This window comes from Stenella coeruleoalba (assembly GCF_951394435.1).
Source record: "Stenella coeruleoalba genome assembly, chromosome: 19".
NCBI classification, from domain to species: Eukaryota; Metazoa; Chordata; class Mammalia; order Artiodactyla; family Delphinidae; genus Stenella; species Stenella coeruleoalba.
Window position 1 is genome coordinate 35,101,536 of NC_137165.1, and position 16,000 is coordinate 35,117,535.

The 16,000-nt window shown below is 42.8% G+C and overlaps 1 protein-coding gene across 5 annotated transcripts in view; it reads left to right on the top strand.

Moving 5' to 3' along the window:
* The window catches only part of TADA2A (transcriptional adaptor 2A), a 47,956-nt gene extending 40,944 nt beyond the window's left edge, over nucleotides 1-7,012 (top strand). For all 5 annotated transcript variants that reach the window (XM_079905434.1, XM_079905438.1, XM_079905435.1 and 2 more), the window contains 4 exons: nucleotides 688-820; nucleotides 1,623-1,666; nucleotides 3,801-3,874; nucleotides 5,403-7,012. In XM_079905434.1, the coding sequence (XP_079761560.1) occupies nucleotides 688-820; nucleotides 1,623-1,666; nucleotides 3,801-3,874; nucleotides 5,403-5,588 (437 nt within the window). In that variant the 3' untranslated portion in view covers nucleotides 5,589-7,012. The remainder of the gene's footprint in view (nucleotides 1-687; nucleotides 821-1,622; nucleotides 1,667-3,800; nucleotides 3,875-5,402) is intronic.
* Nucleotides 7,013-16,000: the final 8,988 nt, after the last annotated feature.

A 16,000-nucleotide genomic window follows, 5' to 3' on the forward strand; every position in this document is an offset into this window, starting at 1 on the left:
TATACATTTGTAACATGTAGAAAACACTATGCAACTGTTTATCAAGATGCATATAAAGGCTCTGATACCAGGTTTGGGTTACCTGATATTGGTTGCCTCTGGGAAAGAGGGGAAAGGAATGGTACTGGTCAATGAGGATTTATTTTTATTTGTAATTCTAACTGGTTTTTAAGGAAGAGTGTATGTGTATAGCACTTGTGTGACTTGGAAAAATATATGGATTGAAAAATACAGAACAGGAAGTAAATACGACAGTGTTAAAAGTTACTTTTAGGGGATGGAAATATGAGGGACTCCTTGTAATTTTCTGTTTTGGGGATTTTTCCCCAAAATGTCTTAAAGGTAGAAAAGGAATAAAAATATTTTTATTTCTTGTCAAAAAAGGGATTTCAAACTAGGGGAAATGACTTTGCTCTTAGAAAAATGTGGAAGCAGTTTTGCAAAGGAAATTTAAAAATGACTGGGAATTCCCTGGTGGTCCAGTGGTTAGGACTCGGCGCTTTCACTGCGTGGGCCTGGAGTTCAGTCCCTGGGAGGGGAACTAAGATCCCACAAGCCTTGCAGCACGGCCAAAAAAAGTTTTAAATTAAAGATTAAAAAAGATGAAGTTTGCTGATGAGTTAGGAAACCCTTCGGTTAGTTCTGCTGCATTGTCATTGTAGTCACAGTGTTTTTTAATACCTCCAGGTGCCAGAACCTATGATCACCTCAAGAAGACTCGAGAAGAGGAACGCCTCAAACGCACTATGCTCTCGGAGGTTCTCCAGTACATCCAGGACAGTAGCGCCTGCCAGCAGTGGCTCCGCCGGCAGGCTGACATGTGAGGAATTACTCCAGGGGGAAGGAGCAACCTCTTGGAGGATTTGGCCTTTACCTGTATTTTCAGAGAATTCTGTGGGCACCCTATCCTACATGGCAGGGCAGTAATAATTGGGTGACTAGAAGAATTCAGAAAATTTTAGCAGGCAGTCTCAGAAACAGTACCACACTGGGCTTCCCTGGTGGCGCAGTGGTTGAGAGTCCGCCTGCTGATGCAGGGGACACGGGTTCGTGCCCCGGTCTGGGAAGATCCCACATGCCGCGGAGCGGCTGGGCCCGTGAGCCATGGCCGCTGAGCCTGCGCGTCCGAAGCCTGTGCTCCGCAACAGGAGAGGCCACAACAGTGAGAGGCCTGCGTACTGCAAAAAAAAAAAAAAAAAAAAAAGAAACAGTACCATACTGACAGTTTTGAGAAACATAACTGGCCTCCTAGAATCCTACTTTGCTACTTTGACCTTATTTTTTTTAATTAGTAAATTCCCTCCCCATGCTTTCTTTCTCCCTCTGTTTCTATTGGTATGATTTTCATTGGAGAATCATGTTCCTCTCCTTTCCCCATGAATGGTCTTTGTGATGTGCCAGGCCAAGAACTCTTCTTAACAAATCCAAGCAATTTCCTTCTCTGGAACAGATTTCCTCTCCTAGGTAGTACAGTTGGGATATCCTGTAAAACATAACACAGTCTGTCTCATTACTTCTCTTCAAAGTAACTGACCTGATAAGTGTCACCCAGTCTCACATGGGCTTTTGGAAATGGCTTTCTTTGATGTGATATAAGTTTAAATTCCTCTTCTTCTCTGTAGTGATTCTGGCCTGAGTCCTTCCGTACCAATGGCTTCGAATTCAGGTAATTATTTTTTAGGCTGGAGCAGGTCTTGATTGTGAAGTGTTCATTCTAGGGGTTATGGTAACCCAGCAATCCCTTCAGCTGTGTGGGAGCTGGGCGCTTAGGCAGAGGAATGATAATTAAGTGTTATCCCAATTTATACACATAAGCAAGTCTTTAGAATATTCATGGCCAAACAGGACTTTCCTCAGGTTTGGAGTACAAAGACAGGGGAAGAAAGAACTCCAGACAGGTGTTTTCTCTATTTTACCAATGTTCATGGGCAGTTAGTTTACTATGACGCTGTCTACCACAAACTTTGAGATTTGTCTCATAGGGGATAATTAGAGGCTTTGTATCCTATATGAGCAAAGAAACATGTTACTTGCCAGAAAAGCAAGACTTTCTTTATAAGTTGGAGACTTCAGGTATTTCTATTTCTTATCTCTTTGGGTATTTCGTCTTTTGAGGTTAGTTTACAGAGTAAGATTAAGCCATATGCTATCTGGTAATCCTTGGTTCTTGGTAATCAGTGAATGGTAGTTTGGGGTGGTATTAGCTGTAGAACTGTGGTCCAAGATCATGGTGTTTCTTTGCCTGTTTTCTTGGTTATCATTCACCCCTGCTCCATATGGTAGATTAGCCACTTCCCCTGGTCAGAACATACAGGCTGCTCCACTGATTACAGATTGGACTTGGCAAAAAGATGACCCACTTGCAGTTTTACCATTTTTTGGAAGCTTGGAACAACAGACCTTGTGATCCCATTCATAATCTCTCAGATTCAGGATCTAGACAGGGCTCAGAAAAGGCGGCTTTATGGATGATAATTTTTTTTTCATTTATTCCTTTGTTTCAAGTAATAATTTCTTAATATTTAAAGGAGAAAAGAGTGTCTTTTAGGGAATAGCCAAGACAGTTAAATCCAAGTTTTTAAGTTTCTTACATCCAACCCCTCCCCAATCTAAATACAGAAATACAAATAACTTAATATTGGCTAATTAAAATGAATGAATGGACGTGACCAAGCTCCTCTGGTATTTGTGTTTTCTGAACCATTCACACTTGCTCTTTGCTGCGTCCTAGGTGGGCATTTGCCTTCCTCACGCCCTGTGTTTAGGTTGAGGCGACCCCTTACTCCTCTTCACGCTCTGAGTTGCTCCTGAAGTAGTGCAGAGCTGGAAGCCTGGATCCCTGATCGTAACCCAGCCTCTGGGAACTTTGCTGAGGCACCAAATGACTGTAGTCTCCCTTTTTGAGCATTTAGGGTATGGCTAGGCCTGTCAGTTATGGAGAAGTCCTCATCCCCTTTGTTGATATTACAGAGAAGTCTGTTTTGCAGTACAGCAGGCTGCAACAGTCCATCCCCTTTCTCTCCACCACCTAAACCGGCAACCCCCATGAAAGGTAACGTATTGCCCTGAATTTTCTTTTGTTTAACGCAGTCCATTCATTCAAGTATACATTCAAAACAAAACCAAAAGGTTTTGCACATCAGGCTTCCTATCCTGGGCAGTGACCTCACGCTTGGGTTTCTTTCTCAGGTATGTGAGTTCACCTCAGCCTCTACTTTGCCATATAAGTGGCTCATTCCTCTGTTCAGATCTTTCAGGTAAACAGGGCTACTTTGGAAGGAACAGATATTCCCTCACGTAATAAATAAGGGCCTTTTGCTGGCCTGACACTCTGCCTTTGATCTCAAGGCGAATGGTACGTGGTTAATTACCATGTTTGCCTTGCGCTGCCGGCAGAGTGGCAGGGGTTAGGAAGTGTCTCTCGCGCAGAGTTGTTGTTTCCATTCATCAGCTGTCACGGCAGGCAGCGTATGACCTTTCTTAACTGGACGACATCTGGGCGGTAGATTTTAGGATCTCCTGCTGGCTTAGGAAGAATAGCCATATTTGACACCGAGGTATGTGTGGTTATATGTGTATCTTATCAGAGCAGAGGGCACGTGGCTTACCGTTTTTATTTTCAAGTGAACATTGGAATACCTGTGTTGCCAGATAAACTGAGGCCTGAGGAGTATATATACAGCTGTGTATAGTAATCTTGTACCTAACTGGCCTGACTGTGGTGAACTTTGTTATACACTTTACACCTGAGGGACTGTCACTCTTACGAAATATATGCCTTTTTCTGTCTATATCTGTAGGTAGACGAAGTGCACCGCCCTTGAACCTCACTGGCCTCCCTGGCACAGAGAAGTTGAACGAAAAAGAAAAGGAGGTAACAAAAAGAAGGGGAGCTGGTTAGAAGAAAGAGAGTAGGGGCTGGTTATTCATTGAGTTGTCATTAAAAGCATGTTATAGGATCAAACCCGTTTTGCTCTGTTCATGTCACACGTGTGCGTGTAACAGCTCTAGTCCATCCCAGAGGTCTAGGTGCTAAAGAGCTGACCTCAGCAGGTCTCAAGGACTCCTTTCCGTATCACCCAGCCACCATTCATCTCCTGAGAGAAGAACATATGAGATGTAAATCGAAATAATAGCAACTATCATTTATTGAGCATTTACCATGTACTAGATACTGTACTGTGCTTTATGTCAGTGAATTTAATTTTTTTCAAACTTAAAATAACTGGTATATGAAAATGATTATTTCCTATTAGAGTGGGCATTTTCAGATGTTCTGCTGTTATTCCAACAATATGACCATCACTTAAAAGATTTTTGAATTGTCTCCATAGTATGTGTATAAGCATAAAAGAGGAATTCATCGTCATATATAGTCACACATTAATTTTGATTAAAAAAGCCATGACCTACTTTTCTCTTACATTATAATCACCGGATGTGTCTTCTTCATATTACTTTTGGCCGTTTCTAAACTTTAAATCCAGCCTCACAACGGTCATCATCAAGCGTTTTCAAAAGAATGTGCCGCAGCTCTCAAGTCCATTCCAAGAGAGGATCCTCTTTTGTTCCTCGTGTGCTCCTTTCACGGTTCCCAAGATCAGTGTCTTCAGCTGCCACTCTGTATCAGTAATTCAGGTCAGACAGTAAGGAAAAGTCATGGAGTAGGCGCTAGTATTAGTCTTTTATTTTACCCGGTAGGAACAGTAAAGATTAGTTTGGGAGTAGAAGGAGGTGTATGTTATATCCAAGTATTGCTGAAGAAGTATTGCCATTCTGAATCAAGGGTGGAATGGCCTGGAGTTTCAAGCAGTTTTTATCCTTACCCACAAAGTGGTAACCTCAGGCTGTTCATTTCTGGATAGTGGCAGGTGAACTGGAATCGAGCCAGGTTTCTAGATTTTTTAGCAGTTAAAGCGACCTCTTAGCAAGGTCTCTATATCTCTTCTCCCTCCAGAGTAGGAAATGTAATCACAAAATCAGGGACTAAAGATTTAATGCCGATACTAAAAATAATGCGATTCATACTTGGGAACCCAAGTATCAGCAGCCTCACCCGCACGGTGCCCTGTGGCTCCTCCCTGACTGGCTGAGCTGGAAGGTGCCGGGCCTCTACTCCACACCGCTCCTCAGCACACAGACTTGTATCCCTGACAAACCCAGGTGAGCCAGCCGGTAGGTGCTGGAGCTCTCCCGGCATCACACTCTGCCTTTTTCTGTCTGTCTTTAGAGAGTATTCTCTCCAAAGAAAAGACAAACTGGAATGTGATCTAGCCACCAGCAGCTCCTATAAATAGTTGGAGGTTGATGTCACTCTTTAAATTTTATTTTGGCTATACCTGCTGGATTAAATTATGAGAATGACAGATGTTAATGTTTATTAAATTTGCCATGTCTTGCAGCTCTGTCAGATGGTGAGATTGGTCCCAGGAGCCTATTTAGAATACAAATCTGCTCTATTGAACGAATGTAACAAGCAAGGAGGCTTGCGACTGGCACAGGCAAGAGCACTCATCAAGATAGACGTGAACAAAACCCGGAAAATCTATGATTTCCTCATCCGAGAAGGGTACATCACTAAAGCCTGAGGCTCTCCGGGCCTGGTGGGCCAAAGGACAGTACGGGCATTGTGGAGTTTTGTTTCTGAGCTGAATTCTCCTTGTAAAAAGAGGGGAAGAACAAAGGAAACCTTAAGTTGTATTAATGTCTACTTTCTTCTCCACCCGGCTTTAAAATACTCCTGTTGTTGGTATTGTGCTGCAGAGTTATGTGCTAGATAAGCTATTATTAATTGTGTGTGGGCATTCATTCCTAACACCTCTTGTAACTAAAACAAGAACCATAGTACCTCACATCACAGTGTTGGTAGAAATAGAACTAAACCAGTCTTTAGTCCCAGGAGTCCAGCTCAGATCCTTGTACTTACTTGGGAGGTTGGTTTTCTGATTATCTGTTTTGCCTTCAAACATTACAGACAGATTTAAAATAAAGAGGTTATAGAGAGAGAAAGCTTTCTCTTTCTGTCTGAGGATTCTTTTAAGCTGACAACTTATGTTTATGAGCAAAGTGGAGGAAAATCTCCCCGTGATGGTCTTGTCCCAAACTGCATCTTCAACTTTAATGTCTGGCTTTGTAAGTTGAAGTCTGGCTGTCTAATCTGCAGTAGACTTTTGAGGAGGTGGCACTGGATATAAAATGTCTCTTATTTTTAGAATTAATGGATTAAAAATGTTTTGCTACTTACTTTGTGGGTGTGTCAAATATTCTGGTAACTAAAGCACACTTAGGGGGTTGGATGCACGCCTCATCACGCTGCATTGTCTCTGCTAGCATGTGTGTCCTGGGCTCACCCTATTCTAACCCTTGGCTTCCCTGGATACCAGACCCCTGAGGATGGAGGTGATGCAATTAACCTCAGTGTTGCTTAGATTAAGACCTGAACCCTAATTTCTCAATGGTGAAAGGCTAGCCTACAATAAGAGCTACTTGTAAAACAAAAGGAAAGCCTTTTCATATATGGAACTCACTAGATATGAGGGTGAGTGACCCCACCACATCTGAAACTTGGTCCTCAAATCTTTCTGCACAATAAGAAGCCAAACTCAGAGTCAGGGTTTTTCCCTTTTCTGTTAGAAGCAAAGTTACATAGAAATACTTCAGAATGTGCACAAATTACCTCCAGTAGCTGACTGATTTCTTTAATTCTTTCAACATTCAAAATATCTAATTCAAATATTATATGCTTTGTTGGAAGTATCTGCTCAAACTTCTTGACTGCTGAAAATATGCATGCAGTTTGCTAATAGACTTCATCTAGGGGATAACGAATGAAAAGGAAACGCGTAGGATCTGAGGGAAATAGAATAAAGGACTTCAGTGTTTCAAAAGGGCGGCTTGTGGTTTTCTTGATATAGTCCTGTCTCTTAGAAAACGTTATCCTACCACCAGCATCCCCCTGAGTTGCTTATAAAGGGGTTGCCTCTTATCCTTGGAAGGCAAGTCCTGTTCTAAAAGTGCATTAGACGTCTGTGTCAGGTGATGTCTGCTGTAGTCTGAGGAGTCCTTGATCTTGATTAAGGAAGGCTTCCTGGGAGAGGTGCACTTCTGAGGCAATGATAAGACGGAGATGAGAGAAATAAAATGGCAGATGGAAGTGGGAGACTGTTCCAGACGTAGTAGGTGGAGGGTGATGAGTAAGGAAAACAGTGCCAAGAGATTTAGCTGGCTAGTACACAAGGAGCAGCTGCGGTGCTTAGGGCTGGGAGGATGGCGGATGGCAGGACAGTCTGATAGAAGCCCTGGAACAAGTTGAAGTCTGAAAAACTGGCGAATCAGTAGACTGGATGAAGAAAGTGGCATTGTTGAAAAGAGTGACAGAAAAATAAGGCTATAATTTCAAATGACTGGATTTTAGAAAGGAGGATTACTATGGTTTTGGTAAGCCCAACTTCACAAAATTTAAGACCTAGAATCCTAGTGGGTTTCTCAAAGATCAAGCCATAATTTTGGGTGAGGAGTACTCTTGAAAGGCGTCGTTAGAAAAGCACTTGCTTAGGTTTGATGTCGATCACTAGCTTAGTACATTATTTCCTTCCATCTTCTTGTCACCAAAGGAAGGCCCTTCTTGTTACTAAAAATCCAGAGCTAGCAAGGATGTTCCAAAGAAAATTCCATCCTTCCCCTTTTCAACTAGATGGGATTGGCCATAAACCAACTCCACTAATTTAGGTCCTTCTTGGTGCAGATCATCTCAGAAGAAAGAGAGTTTACTCTGAAACTCAACAACAATGAACTATGAAATAAAGACCTTTAACTGCTAGGAACTTTATTACAATTTAAAGATTTCTGCTGGAATTTTTTTTTTTTTTTTTTTTTTGCGGTATGCGGGCCTCTCACTGCTGTGGCCTCTCCCGTTGCGGAGCACAGGCTCCGGGCGCACAGGCCCAGTGGCCACGGCTCACGGGCCTAGCTGCTCCGCGGCATGTGGGATCTTCCCGGACGGGGGCACGAACCCGTGTCCCCTGCATCGGCAGGCGGACTCTCGACCACTGCACCACCAGGGAAGCCCTCTGCTGGAATTTTATGCATATCGTCCTCCTCTGTCCTGGTGGGGAATAGAGAACAAATTTCTTTACGTGTAATGACCCTTTCTTGGGCTTCCCTGGTGGCGCAGTGGTTAAGAATCTGCCTACCGATGCAGGGAACACAGGTTTGAGCCGTGGTCCAGGAAGATCCCACGTGCTGTGGAGCAGCTAAGCCCGTGCACCACAGCTACTGAGCCTGAGCCCTAGACCCGCGAGCCACAACTACTGAAGCCCACACGCCTAGAGCCCGTGCTCCGCAACAAGAGAAACCACTGCAGTAAGAAGCCAGCGCTCCGCAACAAAGCGTAGCCCCTGCTCACCACAACTAGAGAAAAGCCCACGTGCAGCAACGAAGACACAATGCAGCCATAAATAAATAAATAAGTAAATAAATTTATAATGATCCTTTCTTGTGCTCAAAGACCTCAACTGTCTCTGTTGAGACCAACTATTTATGATTTATCTCTTCTTGGGTTCCAGTTTTCATCCTTTTATCGTTTACAACTCCCCCCACCCTAAACCCCCTTTTTAAATCTGAACTTAGTTAATTAACCAGTCGCTGCTGAGTGATAACAAGTTTCCCAGTTTTGAGTATTGAGATCCTCAGCTTGTAGTTAGCGGGAAAGGGGAGAAGACCAATGACATTCATCAATAACAAAGTTCTAGTTGGGAAGTCATTCCAGCTTTAGGAAATATGTAGGTATGTGATAAGAACTAAAATGTCCAGTGTGATAAGTCAGAGGCCCAAACTACAAAGAGAAGCTTGGAAAAACTAATTCATATTTACTCCAAAACACTTCGACGGGTCTCTAGCCAGGAGAGCAGTACTGTGTTCTAAACAGCATTCTGGAATATTGCTCATTCATTTTCTTTTTTTTAACATCCGTATTGGAGTATAATTGCTTTACAATGGTGTGTTTGTTAGTTTCTGCTTTATAACAAAGTGAATCAGCTATACATATACATATATCCCCATATCCCCTCCCTCGTGCGTGTCCCTCCCACCCTCCCTATCCCACCCCTCTATGTGGTCACAAAGCACTAAGCTGATCTCCCTGTGCTATGCGGCTGCTTCCCACTAGCTATCTATTTTACCTTTGGTAGTGTATATATGTCCATGCCACTCTCTCACTTCGTCCCAGCTTCCCCTTCCCCCTTCCTGTGTCCTCAAGTCCATTCTCTACATCTGTGTCTTTATTCCTGTCCTGCCCCTAGGTTCTTCAGAACTTTTTTTTAAGATTCCATATATATGTGTTAGCATACGGTATTTGTTTTTCTCTTTCTGACTTACTTCATTCTGTATGACAGACTCTAGGTCCATCCACCTCACTACAAATAACTCAATTTCGTTTCTTTTTATGGCTGAGTAACATTCCATTGTATATATGTGCCACATCTTCTTTATCCATTCATCCGATGATGGACACAGGTTGCTTCCATCTCCTGGCTATTGTAAATAGAGCTGCAGTGAACACTGTGGTACATGACTCTTTTTGAATTATGGTTTTCTCAGGGTATATGCCCAGTAGTGGGATTGCTGGGTATATGGTAGTTCTATTTGTAGTTTTTTAAGGAACCTCCATGCTGTTCTCCATAGTGGCTGTATCAATTTACATTCCCATCAACAGTGCAAGAGGGTTCCCTTTTCTCCACACCCTCTCCAGCATTTATTGTTTGTAGATTTTTTGATGACTTGCCCATTCATTTTTAAAGATGTCTTTATAGATACCTTCTAGATAGACACTGTTATTGTTAACACAAAAAGCTTTTCCACAACTTACATGTACCTGGCTTTTTATTTGTTTGAATTTCTATTCCAGAGGTACTGATCTGGAAGCTTTGCTTTCCTTTCCAATGTGTTTAGCCAAATGTGGGTAACCTCTCCGATCTGTCAGAAAGGACCACCTCTGGTACAATGGGACACTGCTACGTCTGTGGCCCTGTGTAGAAGAGGTAGTCCAGCTAAGATAAAGAATTTCCCTTCAATCAGGCACAATAACCAGCCCTCTTAGTGAAATGTAAGTGATATTGAGCAGGATCTCAGGGCGCAAGGAGAGTCAGAGCAGCCTGGTTAGAATAGTATTGGTCGTGCTGACAAATACTTGCTTTGGGAGAGAGAACAATAGTGAATAGCACTTAACTAGGGAGTATTTTGGAACCTAAGTATCCACAAAATACGCATTGGCACTGAGTGTTCATTTGTATGCTGCTTTTGAGGGCTAGGGGGTGGGGACAGGTGAATCATTTCTGAGAAGCTTGGAAAGCCAGTTTATCTAATGGGAGGGAGTTCTTTTTCTATTCATTGTTTGCCTGCTGCCTTGGCTTCTACCAGTTGAGATGCACTGAGATTAACTGCCGTTTGATTTGAATGACCAGACTTACAAGTTAAGAGACATAGGTATTTAAAGGAAGGATGAATGTCTTGAATCTGACATTAAAATTCCTTTGTCGGGCTTCCCTGGTGGCGCAGTGGTTGAGAGTCCGCCTGCCGATGCAGGGGACACGAGTTCGTGCCCCGGTCCGGGAGGATCCCACATGCCGTGGAGCGGCTGGGCCCGTGAGGCATGGCCGCTGAGCCTGCGCGTCCGGAGCCTGTGCTCCGCAACGGGAGAGGTCACAACAGTGAGAGGCCCGTGTACCGCAAAAAAAGAAAAAAATTCCTTTGTCACTAGGAGTTACTTGCTTGGTATGCGTTGTGTGCTGGGCCCCTTTCCCAGTTAAGAGTAAGAATAAGGAAATTGAGATAAGAATGCAGAAAGGGACCATTAAAAGGTTTAAAACCCCAAATTGAAAGCTACAAAAAATTTGATTTGATAGATGCAGCCCTGAATATCGCCGTACCTCCCCTTGCCTTTGAAAGCTCTAGTTAACCTTTGCCAGCCCAGATTTGTGTCTTTCAGGACTGGAGAGTTAAGTCTGATGCACTTATTTTCTACTTTGGAGCACAGGGGATGGATTTCTATGGCACCAAACTAATCATTTGGTTGAATTAATCTCACATTCTTAACCAAGCCACACTTTTTTTTCAGCTTTCTCTGGTCTCCCCAGAGGTCTTATGTGGCAGAAAGCTTCCAGGTAGCTTGCTAATAATCTTGCCTTGGTCCAGAGTTATGTGGAACAGAAGTAGCATCTTAGGAAGTGTGGAAAGGAGAAGACCTCACAATTGTTTTAAGAAACCAACACTTTATTAATCAAAGCAAAAACGCTGAAATCACACTTCAGTGAACTGACAGCCAAGTGCCAACTCATGACACTTCCAATGCACCTCTCCCTCCCAGAGAGCTGTCTGCCAAGTACACTCCCTTTATCTGAATTGCTGGCAGTGACCTCTTTTCTCCCATTAAATGATAGATAGCTAACGATTTGGATCCCCCGCCCCTACCCTCCCCATTATCATGACATAAAATATATATTATTTTAAGAAATAAAAAAAATAATGGGACCTGCACTGTGAAGCTTAATTTTAATGTTCCCCTACAATATACCCTATCAGAAAACTGACTTTGAGTTGAGGCTGTCTGATGTTTTTACTTCGGTTTCCAATCTTAGGATGTTGTCTAAGATGAAGAAGGCAATTTTCAGGGTAATTTAATAGCTTTTCCCCAAAAATTATTGAAAAAGGGTGAAAAGTTCCAAAGTGCCATGAAGACACGAGCTCCCAAGTACCAGGAGCCTCAGAGATGGGGGGGGGGGGGACTGATAGGAACTTTCAGTAAAGGAAGAGAGGGCAGCAGTGTCCCAGCCCTTACCCCATGGGAACTTGCTTTGCTTTGGAGAGGTGGAACAGTTTTCCCACACAGTATCTTGTCTGGAGCCTCTTTTTAAGTAAAGTCAAGCTGCAGCAGAAAAAGCCACTCTACTGGGGCAGGAGCCAGAACCCTTATTTTTTGCCTAGAGGATGACACCTTGATATATTTTTACCAAAGGGCACTTATCTAAGCTCTAGCCACAGGGAGGTGACAGCAATGTCAACCTTACCTGGCTGCCCCTGCCCCAGCAAGAAGATCTTTGCCTTGTTTGGGGTGTGCATAGTTTCAGATTCAAGACACCTGTCAGAGCGAAGTGAGCACAGGTTTAACTTCAATGATGCAAAGCAAAACGCTTTTGAGAGCAAAATCTCCCAGGAGTGCCTCCGCCCCCAGCAACTGCAGAAAAGAAGGCGTTGGTGGGAGAGAAGGGTGGCTATAGACGTCATTACATCTTCCAGATCCCAGCTGTGACCTGGCTCAGAGTTTTACAGTTAAAAATAACCGTGGCTTAGAGTTGGGGGGAAAAAAGTAAACTGTTTCATCTCCATGGAAACTGGGGGCGGGGGAAGGCAAGCCATGGATTTCCAGCAGATGCGGCAAGAGGGGGCGGATGTAGGGGCTGGGAGCTTAGAGGCCCTCTGTTGAGAGGAGGTACCCCTGATTAGCATCCAGGATGTAGCTAGACATTTTCCAGGGCTCTGGAGACACGCGGCAGGGGATATGTTTGCAACAATGTGTACATTTTGGGTGGGTGAAGACTTATTTGAGGCTTACAACTTCCTGTAACACAGATTTGCTACTATTTGGCAAAGCAGAGAGCAGATGAGCAGCACTGTAGGTTAGATGTTGCCTCCTAACCAATCTGGGAAACTGCTACACACCCTACGCCTCACCTTCCATTCTTTCATTTGCATAGTCGGAGGCTTGACATCAGAATATTATAACAATTTATAACTAGAGGGGCGGTCTTCAGGCTCTTGGGCTGATATGGACATCTACTTCCTTTTAGTGGGACCAGGTTTTTTCTCTTTGGTGTTGTAGGAGATTATGCAAAGTGGCATTAATTACCTAGAAAGTCCTTAAAGTTACGTCTCTTACCATTTCATTATTGTTTATTACCAGAGGTTACTAACTCTTGGGGGGAAATATTTTAATTTTTCATTTCCCCATTCTTTAAAGGTTTCTTTTAAAACAATTTTTTCCTCAAGAAATACATGAATATATTCTAGTTTTTAAAAAAATTTGAACCCCTCTCTTTTCCTTTTTAAATAAAGGGTGTATATGCTTTCTTGTTTACCTGCCTGGTGTACTGGAAAGACCTAAGTGCTAATCCTTGTTCTGCTATTAATAATGATACAGCCTCGGGCAAGTTTTTTAACCCCTCATATCTGAACTGTGGTTGATAAAACCTACCTGACTGTGTTTGATGAAGATAAATGGGATAAGGTATATATTACACCTGACACCTCCCTTCCCTTCCCTTCTCATTGAGCCTTTGATATTTTCATTTAACTCCAGCCAGGTCTGAACAAGCCCTTGATTTTCCATGGTAAATGGTACATTCACACCATGATAAAGTCTCACAGAGGGACACTAAGTTCTGAAGGACACAGAGCAAATGTTAAAATAGGCACAGGTGCATTTTTCATGGATGTTGTTGTTTATATTGGAATCTTCATCACTGTGCATCATTGCCACAGCCCCAGGGTTGAATTAAGGGCAGAAAATTTCAGACAGATAGATATTAAATGACCTAGTCATCCTAGATATATTGTAATATTCCCTTATATAAGCCTAGCTCAAGAAGCTTGAACTCAGGTTACAAAACTGTAGGCACACTATGATTGTAATTGTGTAAAGAAAACTAAAAAAAATCATGCATAGAAAAAAAAAGAAAAAGGTGCTAATTTTTGTTTCGTTAAGTAGTAAAATTAGGGGTGATGCTTTCTCTCTCTCCTGTTTTGTTTTGTTTTGTAATGTGACTTTTTTTATTAATGGAAAAATAAATTACATGAGAACTATTAAAACTCTACAGATAGGACTTCCCTGGTGGCACAGTGGTTAAGAATCCGCCTGTCAATGCAGGGGACACGGGTTTGAGCCCTGGTCCAAGGAGATCCCACATGCCACAGAGCAACTAAGCCCGTGCGCCACAACTACTGAGCCTGTGCTCTAGAGCCTGCGAGCCACAACTGCTGAAGCCTGTGCACCTAGAGCCTGTGCGCCACAGCAAAGAGAAGCCACCGCAATGAGAAGCTGGCACATCACAACGAAGAGTAGCCCCCGCTCGCCACAACTAGAGAAAGCCCGCAAGCAGCAACAAAGATCCAATGCAGCCAAAAAGTAAATAAATAAATAAATAAAATAAAGTAAAACTCTACAAATAAAAGTTTAAAGTATTTTACAATTAATAATATCTAGTTAATCCTTATGATAGCTATATAAGGTGTTATCTTATGTCTTATAAAATAGTGCAAGCATTAGGCAAGCTTGAATAGTAGATGAAATATGTGTTTGGACTTCTATCCCCCTAGTTCTTTTATCTTTTCCACATTTGTAGAGTTTTCTCCCAGATACCTGGTGTCCACTATCCCTCTTAAACGTGTGAAAGTTTAAGATAGCTTAAAGATTTACTTCTCTGGGGGATTTGCATTTTTGTAGCAATTAATGGCATATACTCTGGAATTACAGGCATTAGCAAGCAGGTGTTCCAGAGCCATGGGACCTGATGGCACCCTGAAATCTAACTTCTGTAGACCCGGGAGCCCTGATCACAGCTGTCTCCCAATTCTAACAGATATATCAAATCTGTTGCCAATTTGTTAACCAGAAGAAATGATGCAAATGGAAGATGCAGCTATTCTTTGAGGGGCTCATCAAGGTCTGATTAGTCTCAGGAGAAGCCATTGCCCAAGCAATTAAGGAGAATATTTTTGGAAAGGCAGACATCAGAAGCTAAGCAGAGTAGAAGTTTCCACCCTCTATTTACTGTGTCTAATCAGATCAGCTCTTATTCTGCACAGAAGCTGCACTGCTCTAAAGCACTGCTTATTTAGACATAGTCAGGAGCACCCACACCTTCTCTGGGCATAGACAAGTCAGACTTTTGTAACAGACGGTCTCTAAGATGTTAATACATCGAAAGCAGTCGACACCTTTAAAGGTACCTATTTACAGTCTAGTAATGTGCTGCCCGGTAAGGTAGCCACTAGCCTCATGTGGCTATTTACATTTAAATGGATTATAATTAATTACAATTTAAAATTCAGTTCCTCAGTCACACAAACCACATTTCAAGAGCTCAGAAGTCACATGAGGGACTTTCCTGGTGATGCAGTGGTTAAGAATCCGCCTGCCAATGCAGGGGACACGGGTTCAAGCCCTGGTCTGGGAAGATCCCACGTGCCGTGGAGCAACTAAGCCCGTGCGCCACAACTACTGAAGCCTGCGTGCCTAGAGCCTGTGTTCTGCAACAAGAGAAGCCACCGCAATGAGAAGCACGTGCGCAGCAACGAAGACCCAACGCAGCCAAAATAAATAAATAAACAACAACAACAAAACCCTTAAAAAAAAAGTCACATGAGACTAGTGGCTACTGTGTTGGAAAGTGCACGTATGGATCATTTCCAGCCCCCAAAGTTCTATCAAACAGTGCTGGTTTAGAAGATAACACCTTCAAATTGCATTTTCTTCCTTTGTTTTTTCTTTGTAGAGATACCTATAAGCCCACACTTCCACATTCTGTAAAGGCATAAAGCACCTCCCTACCCACAGACGTATATGTACAGTCACTATATGATCTTACTGAGTTTAGCACTTCTTCCTACTTTCCTTAATCTCTAGATCTTCACACATACATCACACTCAATACAAACTCTATTTTAGTCCTCCTCCCTCCTCTTCGCTGATGAGGATTTGATTCTTCATGGTAGGCTTAGTTCTAGAATGCGTGAAAATGCCCAGTTCCTTGTCACTAACAAGTGTTGTTCTGGAAACCTGCCTTCTGTGTAACAAATAAGCTTGAATCTGAAGAGGGATGTATCTTTTGTGCTGCTGAGTCATTGAATTGACTGAAGGAAGACTTGGTGGGGGGGGGGGGGGTCGGGGAGAAACAGAAATAAAGCGGCATACAATCGTTTCTATTAGAGATTTTGCTATTTTGGTATT